Source organism: Aethalodelphis obliquidens, unplaced genomic scaffold (assembly GCF_003676395.1).
Source record: "Aethalodelphis obliquidens isolate GAN/ISIS:26980383/991018 unplaced genomic scaffold, ASM367639v1 scaffold129, whole genome shotgun sequence".
Classification (NCBI taxonomy): Eukaryota; Metazoa; Chordata; class Mammalia; order Artiodactyla; family Delphinidae; genus Aethalodelphis; species Aethalodelphis obliquidens.
Genome location: NW_020838073.1, coordinates 182,191 through 203,125, shown reverse-complemented (window position 1 = coordinate 203,125; position 20,935 = coordinate 182,191). Strand labels below are relative to the sequence as shown.

Genomic DNA, 20,935 nt, shown 5'->3' with positions numbered 1-20,935 from the left:
CAAAGTGACTCAGTTGTACACATACACGTATCTAATCTTTTTCAGATTCTTTTCCCATTTAGGTTATTACAGAATATTGAACAGAGTTCCCCGTGCTGTAGAGAAGGTCCTTGTTGGTTATCCATTTTAAGAACAGCAGTCATTCAGCTGTTGTTTTTGAAGCTCTCCAAGTGATTCTGACCTGCAGCCAGCCTATGCATAAGAACTGGAGTCATGCTGCCACACACGGTCAAAAGGCCTGCTTGCCACTGACCCTTCGCAGGGACTCCTGGGCCCGAGGCGACGCCCTCGCGCCCCAGCTGCTCCCGAGAACCCTTGCAGAGGCCTCACCCTCTTCTCCCAAGCCAGTCTGCGGGCTCCGGTCGCCCCCCGCCTGGGTCTGCCCCCGTCACAGCCGCTGGGGAGCTGCTGTTTCCGGGAGCGGCCGCCAAAGCCAGGGTCTGGTGCTGGGGGGCCGTGGCAGCTGGCGGTCACGGCGGGGCGGGGGGGGGGGAGCAGCCCCTCCCCCGCCCCCCAGAGGGCGCTTGGCCTCTCGCACTCCGGAAGCCTTCGCTCCCACGCTAAAGCTTGCAGCCAGGAGCTCCAAACATTGCCATCATACTGATGACATTTTACTGTTACAGAGAAAAATAATTTAAAAATATATACATCATCCACATTTCAATTTTTTTTTCTCTGGAAACGTTAATTCCCCAAATGGCTGGAACGTAAACAGACCAAGAGGACCACGGTGACCTGCAGAAAGCAAGTGAGCGGAACTGACCTCCCGGTGTCTGTTGTTATTCTAGAGTCAACGAGTTGAGAGCTTTGCCCCGCAGGGTCTTCATCTCCTCAAACACCTTTTCTCCTGCCTTCTCCAGTGGCTGTGCTTGGTCTCTCGCCTCTCTAAGTATATACATCAAACACAGACCCGGCAAGGCGCATCGGGGCCCTCATGAAACACCACCAACCTGCTGCCGGGCCCAGCGGTGCGAGAGATGCCTTGCGAAGGTCGGAGGGCTGTTTATCCGCATACACAGTTGAAACCCCGCTTAGCGATCACTTAGTTACCAGTGGAAACACCCAACCGGTAAGTGGCTCAAGCCTGGTTTCCAGTCTGAGCCGCACCAGTATCTTAGCAGAGCCACGTGACCTAAGCTCTCAGCCGCCGTTTCCAGACGCACACCTGGTGTGCATCCCGTCCCCCAGGATTGTTGCAAAGGGGAAACGAGAACTTACTCGTACACATCCCGGCATGATGGCTTCTGAAGGCTCAGTTGGCGGGAGCCGGTTCTTCATGTTTATGAGTCGAGTGGACGCACAGTATCTCTGACTCTGGCCATAGTTCCAGAAGGTGGGAATCAAGAGGGAGGGCTCTGCACCTGGGTAGAGCAGTGGCTGATGTGGAGGCCAGATGTCACCGGTGTGGCGAGGGGTAGAACTCTCCAAATATCCGGGAGGCCGTGATGAGTGTATTTGGTTGGAAGCACAGGTGTCTAAGGACTGTGAGCTCAGCTATACGATCTGACCAGATAGAAGAATTCAATACAGAATTAAGTGCTTCTCCCCTATATTCACAGCAGCAGGAATCTAAAGTCGACACAAATGAACTTATCTACAAAACAGAAACAGACTCATGGGCATAGAGAACAGACTGGTGGTTGCCAAGGTGGGGGAGGGATGAATCGGCAGATGCAAACTATTAGCTATAAGATGGATAACCAACAAGGTCCTACTGTATAGCACAGGGAGATATATTCAATGTCCTGTGATGAACCATAATGGAAAAGAATATGAAAAAGAATATATATATGTATATGTATAACTGAATCACTTTGCTGTACAGCAGAAACTAACACAACACTGTAAATCAACTCTACTTCAGTAAAATTAAAAAAATAAAATTAAGTGCTTCTGAAACATTTCCTAAAGAGGGTGAAATGTGAAGTTTTGGCAAATACCCGAAAGTTTTGAAAAAGCAGAAATATCTGAAAATGAAGAACTAAAATGTTCCCTAATGTGTATAATTAAAAAAAAAATTGGCACCACCTTATGGAATCAGTGTAAAAATATATAGATCATGTCAGCCCTTAAAGATATTAATGATTGAGTGATATGATAATCTAAGGGGAGTCGAATGATATGTTGGCAACTAAAGTCACTCTCACAGTTTCTTGGACGTTTGCAATATGATTCTCCTTAGTGGGTCTTGAGAGGGTGTGATCACCATCAAGGCAGCAAAGAATCTCTCGGGTTGATTACAGCCATCGAGGGAGAGCAGATGATTCTTTGCATCCGTGAAAATAAATATTTGCCACAAACCCAATAGACAGCAGTCTTCATGGGGACGATAAGTGCCACTGATGGGTTCTTTATTTCTATCCCTGTCTGACCAAGCTCTGGTGTGTGTGTGTCTGACTCTGTCTGCTTCTGGCTGAGGCTGAAGGAGGTGAGGAAAAGGCACAAGGAGAGAGAAGACAGAGCTGAGCGTTGGGTCATGCTTGCCATGTGCTGGAGAGAATTTCAGAACCAAATACCTGCTGTACAGCATAGGGAACTCTACTCGTATCTTGTAATAACCTATAAGGGAAAAGAATCTGAAAAAGAATATATATATATATACATATATATAACTGAGTCACTCTGCTGTATACCTGAAACTAACACAACTGTAAATCAATTATATTTCAATAAAAATTTGAAAAAAATGAAACAAAATCATCTGTGGGATATCAATCAGTTGGAATACTATGCAGCCAATAAACTGATAATTACATTGACAATTTTGACACATGAAAAAACGTACAAAAAATAATTTAAACTGCAAAATAGATGAATTCAAATGGCCATGGATCTATTTATTGAAAATGTGTGAAATGTATGTGTATTTTGAAAAAAAAATTGGAAGCTAAGTTGTGCAGAAAATGTTTAGAGTTCATTGCTGGGTTTTTTTTGTTTTGTTTTTTTTGGTAAAGTAGCTAAAACACATTAAACAAGAAAAGAAGATCTTCCACTTTGGGTGAATATATAAAGTAATAAGTTCTACTTCATTCAATAATCATTTGATAATCCAATGGCATTCAGTATTAGCTTCTGTAGTGAAAATGGTGAAAAACCAGGTTAAATACCAAGTAAGCAAAGAGGTGTTAGATATTGCCCCACTCATGGGGCAAACCATTCTAAGTCCAGGGGTAATTTTTGAAATTGAAAAAAAAAAAGTATCCCTTAGGGATACTTCCCTGGTGGCGCAGTGGTTAAGAATCTGCCTGCCAATGCAGGGGACACGGGTTCGAGCCCTGGTCCAGGAAGATCCCACAGGTGGTGAAGCAACTAAGCCCGTGCACCACATCTACTGAGCCTGCACACCTAGAGCCCGCGAGCCACAACTACTAAGCCTGCGAGCCACAACTACTGAGCCCGCGCACCTAGAGCCCGTGCTCTGCAACGAGAAGCTACCGCAATGAGAAGCCTGTGCACTGCAATGAAGAGTAGCCCTCGCTCTCCGCAACTAGAGAAAACCCACATGCAGCAACAAAGACCCAATGCAGCCAAAAATAAATAAATAAAATAATTTTTAAAAAATGGATTGAAAAATAACCTCTTAGTCAACTGTTTGTTTGAAACCTGAAACAGAATGCAAAGTACATCTCTTTGTTGAGGTGTCAGAGGTTCTATGTGCTATGTAGTGTAACATGATATTTTATTGTTAATTAGCTGCTTAAAACCGATGCTCACTGAAATTCTATTTAAAATTTTTATTTCCTCGATTTTCTTTTACGGGAAACTGCCAGTCTACTTTCTGAGAGTGTTGGTTTGCTGTAGGCCTCTGCTACTATCACAAACAAACCAAAGGAACCCCATGCTCCTCTAAGATATGTGGGTATTCCCTTCCAAAAAGGCAGGGCCTCCCCAAAACACCCCAAACAAGGAAGACAAACTGAGAAATTTACAGTATACACAGGAAGGGTAATTATCCCTAAAATATGAGGGACTCTTACAAATAAGTAAGAAAAAGATAAACACTTTCTACAATATAGGTAAAAAATCCCTTCATAAAAGAAGAAAAACAATTGATAAACGTAGGAAATTTTTTACCATCACTTGTAAACAAAGAAGTTTAAAATTAAAACAATGATATGGTCATTTAAAAACCTATCATATTGGTAAAGAAAAAAGCCTGATACCGTAACACGTTGTTCAGGGCATTTGAATGTGCGCATCCTGACCTCTGCTGGTAGGAGGTTTGTTGATGAACTTTCTGGATGGTGGTGAAGCACTATATATTAAAACCTCAAAATGAACATGAACCTAGCATTTATGTGTCTAGGAATTTATCCCAAGGAGACAGTCTGATAAGTTTTCAAGGAATTATGACACAAGGAGGTTTGTTGCAGCGCTACTGGCAACAGCAGAACATTGGAAAGAGGTGATGTGATCATCAGAAGGGCATGTGAACACACGATGGCACATCCACGAATGAGATACAAAGGTGTATGTCTGTGTCTATACAGCTATGTTTATGCTATACTGCTAAATAAAATTCTAGAAGATAAAACAATATGATTGAATTCATATATATATAAGGTATGCATGTATGAATATATGTCAACACATACAGTTGGCACTCTGTATCCATAGGTCCTGCATCCTCAGATTCAACCAACCCCGGATGAAAAAAAATTTCAGAAAGTTCCAAAAAGCAAAACTTGAATTTGCCGTGCGCTGGCAACTATTTACAAGTCATTTACATTGTATGAGGTATTATGAGTAATCTAGAGATGACTTAAAGTATCTGGGAAGATGTGCGTAGGTTATGTGCAAATTCTACAGCATTTTATACAGGGACTTGAGCATCCACAGATTTGGGTACTCAGGATGGGGGTGTCCTGGAACCAATCCCCTGTGGATACCGAGTGATGACTGTATGTACGGTTTAACAAAATATAATAGGTGTCTATGGTTTATTTAAACTAACAAACAAATAAATCCTTGGAAGACCACACATCAAAATGTACAAGTTACTGCCTCTGGGTGGTAGGATTATTGTTTTTATTTTATTCTTTATATTTTTCTGTATTTTCTAACATTTTAATAGTAAAAAAAAAGGCTTTATTTTTATTTTTTTCAGTAGAATTTTTTTAAAATCACTGATTTGTTTATTTCTATTTTTGTTTATTTTTTGGCCACGCAGCATGCGGGATCTTAGTTCCCCGACCAGGGATTGAACCCGCACCCCCTGCAGTGGAAGTGCGGAGTCTGAACCACTGGACTACCAGGGAAGTCCCAAAAAAGACTTTTTTTTTTTTTAAGAGAAAAAGAATTCTAAAAAGGATAACTGGAATTTCAAACTTACAAACCATATGAACTCTGGTGGTTATTTACTTTACCAAAGTATTCTTCAAAACCAATTCTTGAAGGGTGACGGTTTGCTCGGCTAGTTGGCCCCTGAGGGAGAGGCAAAGAGAAGAATTCACGTGTGCCAAGCGAGTTCACATCGAGCAGCTGGAGAGGTGTCTTCGCACTGGCATCTCATTTAACCCTCACAACTGCCCAGTTACTTAAGATGAGCAATGCAGCTGGAGGTGGCACGGGCGCTAAATGGGCTGCGGCCCCGGGTCTCGCCAGGCTCCAGAGCCTGGGCCTCTTATACTGCACGAAGCTCATTCAGCTACTCATAAGAAACAAACACAGCTCTGAAATCACACGATAAGCAAATGGGAATGCTGGACTCTGTTCTAAAGGTTTATTTGCCAACAACATTTGAGGGAGCGTCGCTATGCATAAAATACACATCTAAACATCTGAAGCATTGGAAACGTGCCCCTTTTGACACGTTCTTAGATCCAAACAGCACGGCAGTTCTGTGCGTCCCGTAGGGTGAACTTTATCCTGGCTGCCTCTTCCTAAGCCATCAAAGCATCCACTTACTTCTCCTTCTTGGTGTCCTTGTAGTTCAACATAGGGAATTCCACCGCCATCATTTCTGGGGTCAGCATGATGTCTATACTCTGCTCACAGAGCTCGCTGAAAAGGAATAAAATCGAGAAATATTGTCGTCATTTAAGAGTTACGCAATTCTTTCAACATTCCTCCCACCTACTCTTCTGGAATCTACGTTAAAAAGCATAAGGCTGACAAATAGCTTTCTACCAACCCACAGTAGTGGGAATGGTTATTTATAAGCAGAGAATAAAAAGCAGTTTAGAGGGGGCTTCCCTGGTGGCGCAGTGGCTGAGAGTCCGCCTGCTGATGCAGGGGACACGGGTTCGTGCCACGGTCCGCGAAGATCCCACATGCCACGGAACGGCTGGGCCCGTGAGCCATGGCCGCTGAGCCTGCGCGTCCGGAGCCTGTGCTCCGCAACGGGAGAGGCCACAACAGTGAGAGGCCCGCGCACCGAAAAAAAAAAAAAAAAAGCAGTTTAGAAATGCGGTTACAGAATTCATATTCTCTTCAGGTGCACGTGGAACATTTGCCAATATTGACCATACCTTGGACCATAAGGAGAGCATGAATGTTTCAAAAGATTGAAATCATTCAGAGAATGTTCTATGGCCACATGGAATTCGAATAGAAATCAATAGCAAAGAAGAGTAAAAAAATCCACGACTGCTTTAAAAATGAAACAGTATATTTCTAAATAATCTATGGGTGAGAGAAGACATTGCAGGGACCGAGGTTATTTTTATCTTGGGCTCTGCGATCCCCTAGAGCAGGGGTCAGCAAACTTTTCCTGTAAAGGCCTCTGCGGGTCGTAGGGTCTCCTATACAACTACTCAGCTCTGCTGTTGCAGCATGAAAGGAATCATGGAAAAACACATACATGAATGAGTGTGGCTGTATTTCAATAAAACGGTTTGCAAAAGCAGGTGGCAGGCCGGATTCGGCCGTTTGCGGACCCCTGGCCTCGAGCTTGGGTGTTGGATGGTTACAGCTGGGTCCCTGCACATGTGGGTTCCAGCTCCACGAAGCAGCGAGAGAGAGGGTGCAGGAGCCCACTCCACCCTGGCCCTGCCCTCGGGAGGAGATCTCACGTCTGCTCCTGTCCCTTCGGCACAGGCCGAGTGACATGGATGACGTAATTGCAGGGGAGGCTGGGACGGTGAGTCTCCGGTCTCCACAAGTCTATTTCTTTAGAAGGGACAGTTTTTTTGAGAGAGGCCGTCTCTGCTACACTCAGAGAAATGCTCCCAAGATCAACGAAGGCTTCAAAATTTAGAATTAGCAGCAGGAACCCTCTGCTGACAGCGATGCGTAAACAGAGGTGGGCAGAGCAGTTTTCTGTTGGGAAAACACCTTGAAACCCACAGAGTCGTTCTGATCCGTAAGCTCCGCTGAGCAGCGGCTCCGGGCCAGTCTCGCGTGAAGCCGGCGCTGTGCGGAGAGCGCCTTCCCCTTAGCGCTTTCCTCACCCCTCAAGAGTGGAAAATAGCAAGACCTTGTTGCGGGTGAGCGAGGCTTTTGCCAGATGCCCATTTAGTGCGCAGTAGATGTCGGTCACCCCCCCCCCCCCCCGCCGTCCTCGGGGACAACCCCCCAGAAGCAGGTACTACTCTTCCCATTTCAGAGATGAGGGGACCGAGCCCCCGGGGTCCGCGCATCAGTGCTGAATGGGGGAGGGGTCTGCCGAGCATCTCCCCAGCTGTCCCCAGCGCTGACCCTCAAGTAACCGTGTGTCATCCCCGCCCGCCGGCTACAGTGTCCTCAGGAAACGCCCTCGTGCTCCGGGGTTTGAGTGGCGGACACTCAACCTCCCTGTTCACCCTGGGTTCCAAGCTTCAGGCGCTCAAGTGTCACACTTGGGTGTGGGCAGGTCTCACGAAAACCGACACACGCCTCAGATATTCAGGACTTCACTCACTGATTATCTACAGGGAAAAATGGTCGAGTGGGTACAGCCACAGGAGATTCAAGGATGCATTCCCACTGGATGTTGGATGCTCATCAGTAAAGTCAAGTTTAAGCAGCTTAGTTTGGGGCTGATATTTCTTTTTATTTTCTTCCTTTTTTTTTTTGTTTGTTTTCGCTCTTTCTTTTAAAATCTCCTTTGTTTTCGTTTTTCTCTTTTTTCTCTTTTTTATTTATCTGGGGGCGCTCTATTTCTTTATGCCCCTCCAAACCCCACCCACCCTTTGAGTACTAACCCCAGTCAAGGCGACTCTGCAGCCTTGGAAGCCCACTCAGCTCCCCCTCCGCTCACCCCTCCCCTGAGCGCCTGCAGCACGGAAAGATCAGCCAGTGTGAGACCTTAGGCTGTTCTCCACCACGAATCCAGCATCCTATCTAGTTGGGCGTATGGCTGGGTGTTAGCCGTGTCTCGGCCAGGGTGCAAGCTCGGGCACTGGGTGCTCCTTGGAAATCTCTCACAGCACCGGGACTATTTCTGGAAAATAGACATCACGAGAGACCAAAAGTAAAAGAGTACCGTTCGAGGGTCTCCATTCTGTCTTCCTCTGGTAAGGCATCAAGAACGGCAGGGACGTCTATAGGAAGCATGGCTAAATTGAAGGAATCGCAGCTGTGGAAAAATCACACATTTGTAGTCTCGGGGTCTTTACACAATTTCCTAAAGCACTTTCCTTTCCACCACTGGTGTTCTACGCTACTGTTCTGCCCTGCTTCGTTCTTGCAAACCCACTCATGTCTCCCTAGAGGTAAAGGCGGGGCTGCGATAGGTACCAGTCAAACCCAAGAGAATGGGGCCAAAGAAGACACTTCCCGGTGTTACTGTAAATCAACTATACTTCGGTTTTGAGAAAGACATTTCCCAGAGTTTAGAAACAGAACTGTCAAACTTGTGGTGTCTAAACTTCCACTATTTCCCAGGGGTCGGGCTGGCGTGGGGCAGTTCGTTCGCTTTTTTTGTTCTTAATATTTTTTCCCACGTTTATACTCTTCCTTAGCTGTTTATTCAGTTTCAAACCTCCTCCCCACCCCCTTATATATTGTTTGGTATCATGATTTTACAGCTTCATGTACAAATTACTGGGTGTTGAGGACATCAAAAGAATTGAGATGGGGAGAAAAGACATTTTGTTATTTTTAAAGTCGGCGGCAGACCTCTGTTTCAAGTTGGTGGAGCAAACACTCACCTTTTAAAAAAATTTCCCCTTTTTTGGGTCTCAACACCTTCTTAACATGCCTCTCAAATGATATTAGAGGAACCCACAACAGCAAAGAGAATAGGAAAAGAGTCACAAATGGATAAACTTTTAAAATAATTTTCTGGAATAAGTTTCTAGAAGCTGAGAGGAGTGTTGTCTCATAGAAGAGAGTAAAGAATGACCCACAGCAGGAAACTGACCTCCTCGCAGGCTCTAGAAAGGCTGCAGGCAGAGGGTAAGGCAGGCGGCAGGAAAGGAAAGCCAGGAGGTTAATTGAAGCCTCCTTGGTGCGTGCAGATACGTCTTGGAGATAAGTTTCTTCTCCTTGTTTAATAAGCAAAAATGCTTGTTTATTAAAGTGGTTATAGGTGAAGCAATTCTGAAACTATTTATAGAACTATTGACAGTTCTATAAAACTATTGACGTTCTATAAAACTGAGGGAGTGAGTGTGTTAGGAGACCAGGGGTTCTCACAGGGCAAAGAAGAGACAGACGACTATGGACCGGGGAAAAGCAAGCAGCAACTCCATGAATGTGGGTTGGGATTACAGGCACCGGTGTGGATTCATGATGTCTAAAATGGGTGTAGGTGTGTGTATGGGTGCCTACGTGCACATGGACATGTGCATATGTGTGTCGATGTATGCAGTCATGTATCTTTGTATGAATGTGTACATACGTGTGTGTGTGTGCATATATATGTATGCATTTCCCCACGTACACACTCGGGCTTGTCCGCTGAGGAGGCCAAGAGATGACTCCCCCGCTCCACCCCCAGTAATGATGTGTGCACCAGGAACCCAGATTTTGGTCTCTAACACCATTCCTCACTGGAAAGGGACCTGGCTTCCACCACCCAGAGATTAGTCCTATTTACTGACTCGGTGACAGAGAACACAGGTTCTAACGGACAATCCCACTGAGACCTCAGAGCGCGTGTAGCCGAGAGGAGGGTGGGAGAAGGTGGAAGCCTGGACCACTCCCCAGGGGCCAGGGTGGTCTGGAAGACAGAATGGCAACAACCAAGGGTTTTTCATGAGATCAAACTTACCTAATTTTAAAATTCTGAGACCATGTCCTGCTTACTTTTCCATGTGTTAATATGTTCCTCTGGAATTGAAAGGGTGGTGGCAGCGGACGGAGATTGGGGGTTTTGTTTTGCTTTGTTTTGTTTCATGCCTTTCTTGGAAAAGTAAAACGCCGACAACTCTAAGTCAATTCCTAAGATTATTCTGGAAATTTCAGTTGTCTATAAAACCCCAAAGTCTGGGCACCACTGGATTAGATGACTTCTTTGTCGCTACTTACTCAGATTGCATGAAAGTCACAGACACTCAGTAAATTCTCTCTGAATTTATTAATGAGCAAAGAACCCAAGTGAGCTGTTTTGATCATTACGAATGCAAAAATAACTTGGAGTGAATAAACATTAACTAAGGATACTGCATGGTTTAACAGCAACTCTCAGGGGCAGAAATACAGGGGAAATAGCAGCTAAGAAATAGGTAACCTATTCAAGAAAGATGACCGCAGAGTTGAAATATCATTAGCAGATGTGTAGGAAGTTTAAAAGGGAATACTATTATAATTCTATAACTCTTTTAGAAATAAAAACATTATCTAGGGTCTTACATCATAGAAATCCATGACAAAGAAATAAAGAATCCGCTCTTGATTTTATAATCTGTGGTGCAGTTATGGTTTATTATGAAACAAATAGGCCAACAGAGCACTTGGGCACAGAAGCTGGAGGTAACAAGTCCTAGCTGGGGAGTTTCTTGTTTAATTCACATTTAATTCATGGTTAGTTCAAGCCCAAGGTGACTGCGTTCTGAGTGCCTTTTGAAAGAACAGCCTCGTGAGATTTTTCCAAGAACATTGCTTTGGAAAAAAAAACAGGCTTTTTTTTCTTAATTCCTGAGACCAGTGCTTGCCGACAGCTGGTGGACCCCGGCGTGTCCACTGCCTGCCGTTGCTCAGTGTGCGTATTCAGCCTCCGGACGGTACCCACACCAGCTGTGTTTGGTCTGCTGATGACTGCGGTCCATTCGGAAGTGCCCTCACCCCACAGCAAAATGAGGCCGTGTGTCTAGCTGGTGGCGGGCCATCGCCGTATGGTGGCAGCAGAGTTACCGCAAGGTTTAGTGGGTGGGGGAGGGCAGAAGTGGGAAGGGTTACTAAGGATGGGGCTAGATGCACCACTTGAGTCCTTACAACTCACGTGGTCCGTGAGGACCCCTTCACCGTCCCCGTTTCACAGATGAGGAAATGATTGCTCAACGGGCTTCAGTAATAGGTAAATGTGGCCCAGGGAAACAGAGTGGGTGACAGGGCTAGCGGGTTACGAGGCAGGTCTCTCAGACACCAAAGCACTCCTTCTCCCTACAAGGTCACTGTTCCACCCAGCCCTTGATTCTGGAGTTTTCAGATTTTAGAAATATGCTAATGTTACCAAACAATTTCGTGTGCCTGACGCACAGCAAGGCCAAGCAACCCGAAACGTCGGAGTCTGGAGCAGAGAAAGGTTCAGGGCCAGCAAGGAGACGAGGTGGTTTGTGCCCCAAAAACCCAGAACTGCCCAGTGGTTTTCAGGCAGGCGTTTTTAAAGGCAAAATTTGGGGTGAGGGCTGCAGGGTGTGTGACCGTCTTCTGTCTGGCTGGTGGGGAGGTACAGACCCCTCCCTATGTCCTCTGCCATGGCTCCTCTCTGAGGTGTACCCAGATAACAGTATCTGATGCACATTCCTCAGCTGTCTTACAGATGCCGAAACCCGTCAAGCGGAAGTTGACCACTTGACCACGAGCACGTAGCCCCCACACCTGAGGACTGACGATGAAACACCACCCTGTCACCTCAACACCACCCAGAGAGCTGTGCGCGAGCTGATCACACACCCTGCAACGCCCCTCCCTCACCTGGCCTTTAAAAATGCTTCCCTGGAAGCCACCGGGGAGTTGGGGCTTCCTGACCTTTAACTGACTGACTCTTTGCTTGGCGCCTGCAACGAACGCTGCACTTGCCTCCACCACAAGCCGGTGTCAGTAGATTGGCTTTGCTGTGCACAGGCGAGTGGACCCAAGTTTGGTTCGGTAACATGAACTCACAGAAAAGGAACTAATATTTTCGAGCCCCTACCATGGGCCAAATCTTGGTCTCATGTTAATCTCCAGGCAGAGGAAGCACCGAGGAAATAACCCGAAGGGAACAGCAGGTGGACAAGCCTAGATTCTGCTTCATTCAGGAAGAGCTTTTTGCCTGGCAGTGCAGGAAGAAGTAAAGGTAAGTGTTCCAGGGTCACAAACTGGATTGCAACGATCTCCTCAAATACCCGGGGAGGGGCAGGTGACGGGTGGTACATACGGGGTAGGTGCACATCGGGGTGAGCCTTCCTACCTCTGCTAAAACGAAAATGTCGAGGCTGAGCGGGGTCTTCACAGCAAGCCCGATCGGCTTGTGTTCTGCACGAGAGGACTGGGCCCAGAGAGCTGGCCACAGAGCGTGGCCGGGGCCACACAGCTCCGGGAGGCTGCGAGCCATTCTGGTGACGGGGAAGAGCCGGCACTCGCTGGTGGGAGTCAAGGGTGCGTGTCCCTGCCGACCCTGGTTGGCGGCGGTGCTCCGGCAGAGCTGGCCACTCCTGGGCCGTGGCAGGGCTCTGCCCCCACTTGGGCTGGGCCTCACCCTGAATCGAAGGGTTTGAGCAGAATGTCGCTGCTGATGGTCATTGTGTTGGGACACTAGTCACATCTGCTCACCAGCGACTCATTTCACTACGTTTTATAAGGACAATGGGCCAAAGAAGCAAACCCCAGGGCTCAGGAGCAGGTCACTGACCAGGCCGTGTCTTAAAGAAAAGGCATCAGTCTACTTGTTTGAGATCCTAGGGCTCTGGAGAGGTGTTAAATGAGCATATCAGCAAAAATGTGCTTACTCTAAATCTCCTCCTTCTTTGGCCTAACGATATTCTCATCTACCTGCTCTGTCTCTGTGTGATGACAGCTGTGGGGCCGCCCGGTAGACGGCCAGGCTGGGGCATGGAGAGAGGTGGATCATTTGGGAGTGGATATGGAGGGTGTGGATGGCGAATCTTGGCAACTACAATGTTAAAAATGGACCATGGCTATTTCGGCTGAATTATGTGGATTGGTGTCTGCTTTTATTGAAGCATGGCCAACTAGCCACCTGTGACATTGACTTTTTAAAAGTATATCTCAAAAGCTACCATATGATATAGCAATCCCACTCCTGGGCGGGTATCTGAATAAAACTCTTATTCGAAAAGATACATGCATCCCTATGTTCATAGCAACACTATTTACAATAGCCACGACATGGAAGCAACCTAAGTGTCCATTGACAGATGAATGGATAAAGAAGATGTGGCACATATATACAATGGCATATTACTCAGTCATAAAAACAGACGAAATTGAGTTATTTGTAGTGAGGTGGATGGACCTAGAGTCTGTCATACAGACTGAAGTAAGTCAGCAAGAGAAAAACAAATACTGTAGGCTAACACATATATATATAGAATCTAAAAAAAAAAAAAAGGTCATGAAGAACCTAGGGGCAGGACAGGAATAAAGATGCAGACGTAGAGAATGGACTTGAGGACACGGGGAGGGGGAAGGGTAAGCTGGGACGAAGTGAGAGAGTCGCATTGACATATATACACTACCAAATGCAAATGTAAAATAGATAGCTAGTGGGAAGCAGCTGCATAGCACAGGGAGATCGGCTCGGTGCTTTGTGACCACCTAGAGGGGTGGGATAGGGAGGGAGGGAGGGAGATGCAAGAGGGAAGAGATGTGGGGATATATGTATAGCTATAGCTGGCTCACTTTGTTATACAGCAGAAACTAACACACCATTGTAAAGCAATTATACTCCAATAAAGATGTTAAAAAACAAAGATGCGGTACATATATACAATGGCATATTACTCAGGCATAAAAAAGAACAAAATAATGCCATTTGCAGCAACATGGATGGACCTAGAGACTATCATACTAAGTGAAGCAAGTCAGAAAGAAAAAGACAAATGTCATATGATATCACTTATATGTGGAATCTAAAACTGATACTAATGAACTTATTTACAAAACAGAAATAAACTCACAGACCTAGAAAGCAAACTTGTGGTTGCCAGGGGGGAGAGGGGGTGGAGGAAGTGGGTGGAGATGAATCAGGAGTTTGGGATCAAGAGATACACACCACTAATTTATAAAAGTAAACAACAAGGGCCTACTGCATAGCACAGGGAACTATATTCGATATATTGTAATAACCTATTAAGGAAGAGAACGTAAAAAAGAATATATGTATACACACACACACACACACACACACACACACACATAACTGAGTCACTTTGCTGTACATCCGAAACTAACATAACATTGTAAATCAACTATATTTCAATAAAAGTTAAAAAAATAAAGTATATCTCAATTAAGATAAAGTCAAGATATGACTTTATACACACCATCATATTCCTCTGGTGAGCAGACTTCCCTCACGATGCACTAAAAGTATGCTTTGACATACTACTGGCAGGTAACTTCTGAGCTTGCAGCCTCTGCACTCTGCAGGGCACACACACCTCCGTGAGGCGACGGGGAGCTGGGCTTACCTCTGCGTCATCTCTGTCTTCGAGGTTTCGGGCAGGGACGAGAGGACCGGGCACTGGAACCTCTTCCAGGTCATCACTCCAGGAATGACATCCTGTAATAGAGCCGGCACAGGGGGACCACATGTAAAGTTCAGGAAAGACTTCCGTTTCATTCAATTGAATATTTTTCAATCCAAGTTGAGCTCCAAAATGTATCATTCCATTAAGTTTAGTAGAACTTTTCTGAGGCTAAAAACGACAGCTGCTCCAGCAACTGCTGCAACAAGGCAACAGGCATTAAGGCAGGGAGGACGGAGAGGCTCCCACCCCTGTCTGATGTGGCACAGGGGCAACGGCCCTGGTGCTGGAGGACAGGTCTGGCCTTTCCACCCGTTTTGACTACTGTGCATGTGATGCTAATGCAACATTCAGAGGATGGGTCAGTTCATCAGAGGGCTGTCCAGGCAGGGGTAAGCGCGTGCAAAGGCATGGAAAATGCGAGGAGGGTGCCATCAGGAGAGCACCGAGTGCAGGGCGGGTGACGGGGGTGACAGGAAATGAGGCTGGAGAGGCAGGCTGGTTGTGAAGGGCCTCGTGGGCCAAGCTAATGAGCCTGGAGCTGCTCCCAGGGGCAGCAGGGACCACGGAGGGTTTCCAAACTGGAAAATGACCGGATCGGATTTGTGTGGAAGGAAGGCTTTTCAGGAGGGTGACGGTGCGCTCCTGGGCCCTGGGGTGCAGGACAGGGAGTCACATGGCGCGTGAGGCCAGCCGGTGGGATCCAGGGAGGGCCCAGGGGCGGCTGCCTGCGGGGCTGGGGAAGAGGGAGCAAGCAAGGAGCACGGGGATCAGGCTGGAGTCCTAGAACCAAGAGGCAGGAAGGTGATGCGGGAAGAGGCATGAGGCGGAGCTGGCGGGGGCAGGGCTGCTGAGACAGCCACCCACCTAAGTTAGGGTTTCATCCCGAGCAGAGGGTGCGGGCCACCCAGGAGGTGCCTGGAGGCTGAGGTCAGGTTGGTTATTTGGGGGAAGAAGGAGATCTCGGGGGCCTCTTCCTCACTGTGCATTTGTCACATCACCACCTTGCCCATTATGACGTTTCTGTCCTTGTTGGGGACCAAACAAAGAGGGGGGTCATCCCACAGGGTTATGGCCGCCACGTGACTGTTTTTCCATGGTTGCAGCGGGGATAAGATGAATATTAGGCATGACCTTCAAGGAAAAAGAGACTAAGAACGTTGAAAAGGGGGCAACGTGAAGCCTGGGAGCTGGGTACGGGCTGATGGGGATGGTGCTGAGTCCCCACCTGCCCCCCTTCAGGGCTGGGGCGTGACAGGGTCCACAGCGCCACGGTTACTGTCCTCGTCCTGCAGCTGTGGCAGCAAACCCTCTACTCCTTGGTTCCAGCGGTGACCCTCCCTCCTTGTCCCCTGCCCGTCCCCGCAGCCCAGAGCCAGCTCTGCCGCTGAGCCGGGATGGCTTTACCATGTGATGGAGAAACTGCTTCTGGGTTAGGGGGATGCTGGAGCTGCAGTGGGACTCCTTGGTGAACTTGTATTTGGGGTGGGTGCACAGATGGTAATCCATCGAGGTTTCCACGTAGGTCAGCGGGTGCTTCACGGCAAATAACCCTGGGCTGGGGTTCTGCGGGAGAGACGAAAAACGGGGTCTCTTTTGTTGACCGGTTTCCTCCTCTGCCACAGCACAGGCGTCAGCTAAGGCTCCATTCGGCCCCCCCTCCCCCGGCACGCGCACTCTGACCCCACCTCTGTCAGCCCGTCTGGGAAAGAGAAGCAGGAGAGCAGAGGTGGCTTCAGATGGGCAATGGTCATGGTCATTCATAAATGTCACTTTTCTGGTTGAAGCGCTTCATTACATACCACGCGGATTCACTTAAAGTATTTGTTTCTGGATTTGATCAATTAGGGGGATTTATTAAATAAGGAAACTGGTTTTAAAAAGCAATGAGCTGCTGGTTTTGGAAACAAAAGAATAGCTTCTAAAAAGTAACTTTAAAGAGAAGACAGGGGCTTCCCAGGTGGCGCAGTGGTTGAGAGTCCTCCTGCTGAGGCAGGGTACACGGGTTTGGGCCCCGGTCCGGGAAGATCCCACATGCCGCGGGGCGGCTGGGCCCGTGAGCCATGGCCGCTGAGCCTGCGCGTCCGGAGCCTGTGATCCGCAACGGGAGAGGCCACAGCAGTGAGAGGCCCGCATACCACACACACAAAAAAAAAAGACAAAGGAGAGGGTGGCATGTGATATATCAGGAAACATCAGCATTTAACATTGTTTTGGTGATGTTTTTAATTCAGGAAGGCTCCATTTGGATGAAGTATCTGGCTTTAAGGGAGTTCCTGTCTTTCACTAATTTTCCAGCAGAACTAATGGAGGCACAGAGCAATTATATCAAAATGTGGAGCCTTTTAATGTTCCTTCTGGGGCCTGTCCAACAAAAACCCAGCTCTTCTCCCAGACAACATAGCTTTTAGCTCCCTTGTGGTTGTTTAATCACAGATGTTTAGGAACCACTAAGTTGAGATTCTGTTCTTTTTGTTTGTTTGAATAATTTAAAAAAAATTTTTTTTTAAAAACCCACAGAACTCCACACGACTGACGGGAACCCAGTCTCACCGCCAAGAAACAAATGTCCCCAACAACTTGAAGACGACGTGACAGCACCCAGAGGAGGGCCCGGCTATCGTGCGTGTGATGAAGGCGTCCCGGCCACGAATGCTGGGCTGCCTGTCCTCCAGTCATGCAGGGAGGCTGACTTGCAGCCAGGGCCACGGAGAAGCTCTTGTGACGACGCACAGATGTAAAGGCAGCAGAACAGCAGGGAGGCGATAACCCCTCGAGGGAGTCAGGAGTGGAGTATCTGTGTGTCCACAGCAGCTCTTCTCCCGTCCCTCATAGGGCCGCATGGAATGGGGACAGGGACAGAGGTGAAGGCAAACCTTGGGTCCCCACCCTGACCCAGGTCAGGGCTGGAGGGCTGGGAGGGAACGAGGGGAAAGGTGGGGCGTGGTGAGACAAAGCCGGGGAGACTGAGGATGCAGAGGAAGGCGGGTGTGGGTGGGCAAGTGGGGGACGCGTCCTGCCGCCGCGCAGGGCCCCTTAAATCCCCCAGCGTGCGAGGACGTGCCGGAAGGAGGGGCAAAGGACAGGAGGCAGGGTGAGCACCCAGCTGGAGCTGCCCAGGTGCTCTGGGCACAACTACCTCCCCAGAAATGGGGCGAGGGCCAGAATCTGGAGGCTGCTGGCCTCCGCCACCAGGAGTCACCCCTGTGGTGACAAAGGACAATCGGGACAGCCCCGGGAAGGGATGCCTCAGGGATTCGGGGCAGGATGACAGAGACCCCAGCTGGGCCTGGTCACAGTGTGACCAAGAGGTGGAGTCACTGATGGGGGAGGGGCTGGCAGTCTCACGGGGACGGGGACGGGGTCAAAGGTGCACAGCACTGGGGTGGGGGGGACACCTGCCGTGTGGCCAACTCTCTGGACCTGCCTTGGGTCAAGTGCAGCGGATGAAATCTTTCTGGAAATGGCCATGCCACCGTCTCTAACAGTTGTCACACCTCACCTCCCCCAGGGTGGCCATTGCTACCAGAGCAGGAGGTCTGAGTGGTCAGCCCGTGACTATTTTAATTTTAATTTCCCTCAGACCACTGCGTGCATATGGGAGCGGCTCACCCAGGCTGGGAGGATTCGTGGTGAAGAGCAAGGGGGCTCGTGCGGGCCCCTCCTACCCCAGGCTCGGGTCTGGGTTTGTGCCTGGGATGGTCACTAACTCTAAACATCACGCTGCTTCTTCCTCCTCTTGACTGTCGACCTCACAGTATCTGCTGACTCATTACCCCGTGAGGTAAGGGTCTTGCTCGTGTACACAGATGCTCCTTCCGGACTTTGAAAATCACATGGTTATTGTTAGTTTGGCTGCGACCTGCAATGATCCACTGATCCACCTATTTCCTGTTTCATCATCTTTAGTTGAGTATTTCAACTCCCCCTCGGGTGAAATGAAGGCATTCCCACTCCCATGCTTTCTCGTCCCTTTCTTCCTCTCTTCCACAATTTTTACTTTTGTATTATTGAGATCGTCAACATCTGCATTCTGGAACCACACCAAGACCAGTATGCTTTGTTCATAAGTTGTCTCTGAAAGCTGGAAACTAGTAAACAGCATTTATTTTGTCTTAACTGTCTAAGGATGTCGCTCTGCCAGGCCAAGCTGAGGCCTGGATTATAGCTTTCTGGTGAAGGTTCACTATCACGACCTCTGGGTCAGTGACAGAGGGAAGTTCTAGTATCAAGGCCAGATGGATTCTATTTTTCAATTTTCTATCAAGTCTTAAAAATCATGCCGATTTCAGTTTGGCTTCCTGCTGGGAACATACATCGATTTTTAGTTGACTCTCCCCCCTGGAGTTTATAATGGCCTTGCCTTTTGCTTTCGGAACGCGCCTCTATAAAACCCTCCAGCGTTTCCACGGCCTCAGCTGCACCGTCGGAGCATGGGGTCCACACTGCCCCAGCGTCTCCTCCCCAGAGCCCTCTACCCCATCTCCTGCAGACAGCGCACAGATATCACCCCAAGACTCCACTGTGGGGCTGCCCTGGTGGCGCAGTGGTTGAGAGTCCGCCTGCCGATGCAGGGGACACGGGTTCGTGCCCCGGTCCGGGAGGATCCCACATGCCGCGGAGCGGCTGGGCCCGTGAGCCATGGCCGCTGAGCCTGTGTGTCCGGAGCCTGTGCTCCGCAACGGGAGAGGCCACAACAGTGAGAGGCCCATGTACGGCAAAAAAAAAACAAAAAAACAAAACTTCAACCAAGACTCCACTGCAATGCTCTACTCGTTGCGACCAGCATTGCTTGCCTTTTGTTTTTCTTTCTTTTCTTAGGCTTTTCGAATTCTTTCTTTTATAGCCATACTGATGTGTAAGTGATATGCAATAAACTGCCCATGTGAAAAGTATGTAATTTGGTAAATGTTGATGTATGTTACATCTGCAAAACCGGTCTCTAGACCAGCTTTCTCACTTGCAGAGTGGTGAGGGGTGGTAGAGGGTGGGTCTGGGGGAGACTGTGAAGACCCTGGGGTTTTGCAGGGATACCCTCCTCAGGAAAGCCCCTCATCCACTGCCAGCCCAGCAACCGGGACCCTATTTTACATATTGCCCTGCTGTGTAAAATTTCAGCTGGCGACAGGGTGCTGGTGCTAAGTGAAGTCTGAAAATCACTGAGTTAGATGCCCGGTGAGGCCATCCCAGCCCTGACTCTATGTCTCTGAGGGACAGCCCTCCCCCACCCCGCAATGAGACTACCAGAACACGCTGTGTTTGTGTTTGGCCAAAACACAAACAGCACAGCTCCCTGGAGGAAAGCAGCAGAGCTCAGAGGAGTAGCCCCAAGGCAAACAACCAGGAAACAGGCAGGCGTCTGTCCCTGCTCTGCCCTTGGGTGCGACCACCGGCGTCTCTGCCCTGTCAGAGTTTCAGAGGCTCGCGTGTAGATTCTCCCAGAGGAGCCTTTCTCAGGTAGTGTCTGAGGCCCTTCCTCATACTGCGTGCGTGTGCGCGTGTGTGCGTGTGTGTGTGTGTGTGCGCGTGTGTGCGTGTGTGTTCGTGTGTGTGTGCGTGTCCTTACAAAACAGACTGTAACTAGGGCAACTACCGTGGCATTTCGCCGATGATTCCGTTCTTACATAGAACCTCCGCAGATTTCCTGTCTGGCCTTCAGTCTCTTAGGGCTTGGGTACTGCATCCTTAAGGATAAGGGGGAAGGGGGTGCCCCTGAGGGCAGGTGACAGGAGGACACACGCAGGGGAGGGGGAAGAACCGGCTGGACCCCACATCGCTGGGAGACTGGACTCAATTTGGTAGAAGACAGGGAATCAGGCGTCGGTGTGGCAGGGCCACGGTGCCCGAAGATGGGATAAAGAATCAACTAGGCGCCGCGGGACGGGGCTGGGGTGACTTTACTTTTTTTCTGTTGTATTTTCATCTTAAAATATATATACAGGGCTTCCCTGGTGGCTCAGTGGTTGAGAGTCTGCCTGCCGATGCGGGGGGCGCGGGTTCGTGCCCCGGTCCGGGAGGATCCCACATGCCCCGGAGCGGCTGGGCCCGAGAGCCATGGCCGCTGAGCCTGTGCGTCCGGAGCCTGTGCTCCGCAACGGGAGAGGCCACAACAGTGAGAGGCCCGCGTACCGCAAAAAAAAAAAAAAAAAAAAAAATAT

At 48.6% G+C, this 20,935-nt stretch overlaps 1 protein-coding gene across 1 annotated transcript in view; it reads right to left on the bottom strand.

The window, feature by feature from the left end:
• Positions 1-69: 69 nt before the first annotated feature.
• CFAP221 (cilia and flagella associated protein 221) overlaps positions 70-20,935 on the bottom strand; it is an 89,110-nt gene continuing 68,244 nt past the window's right edge. Inside the window, exons 20-24 of the mRNA XM_027099182.1 lie at positions 16,185-16,343; positions 14,721-14,812; positions 8,405-8,497; positions 5,908-6,003; positions 70-885 (exon numbers count right to left, since the gene is read on the bottom strand). Coding sequence (XP_026954983.1) covers positions 780-885; positions 5,908-6,003; positions 8,405-8,497; positions 14,721-14,812; positions 16,185-16,343 — 546 coding nt within the window. The 3' untranslated portion in view covers positions 70-779. The remainder of the gene's footprint in view (positions 886-5,907; positions 6,004-8,404; positions 8,498-14,720; positions 14,813-16,184; positions 16,344-20,935) is intronic.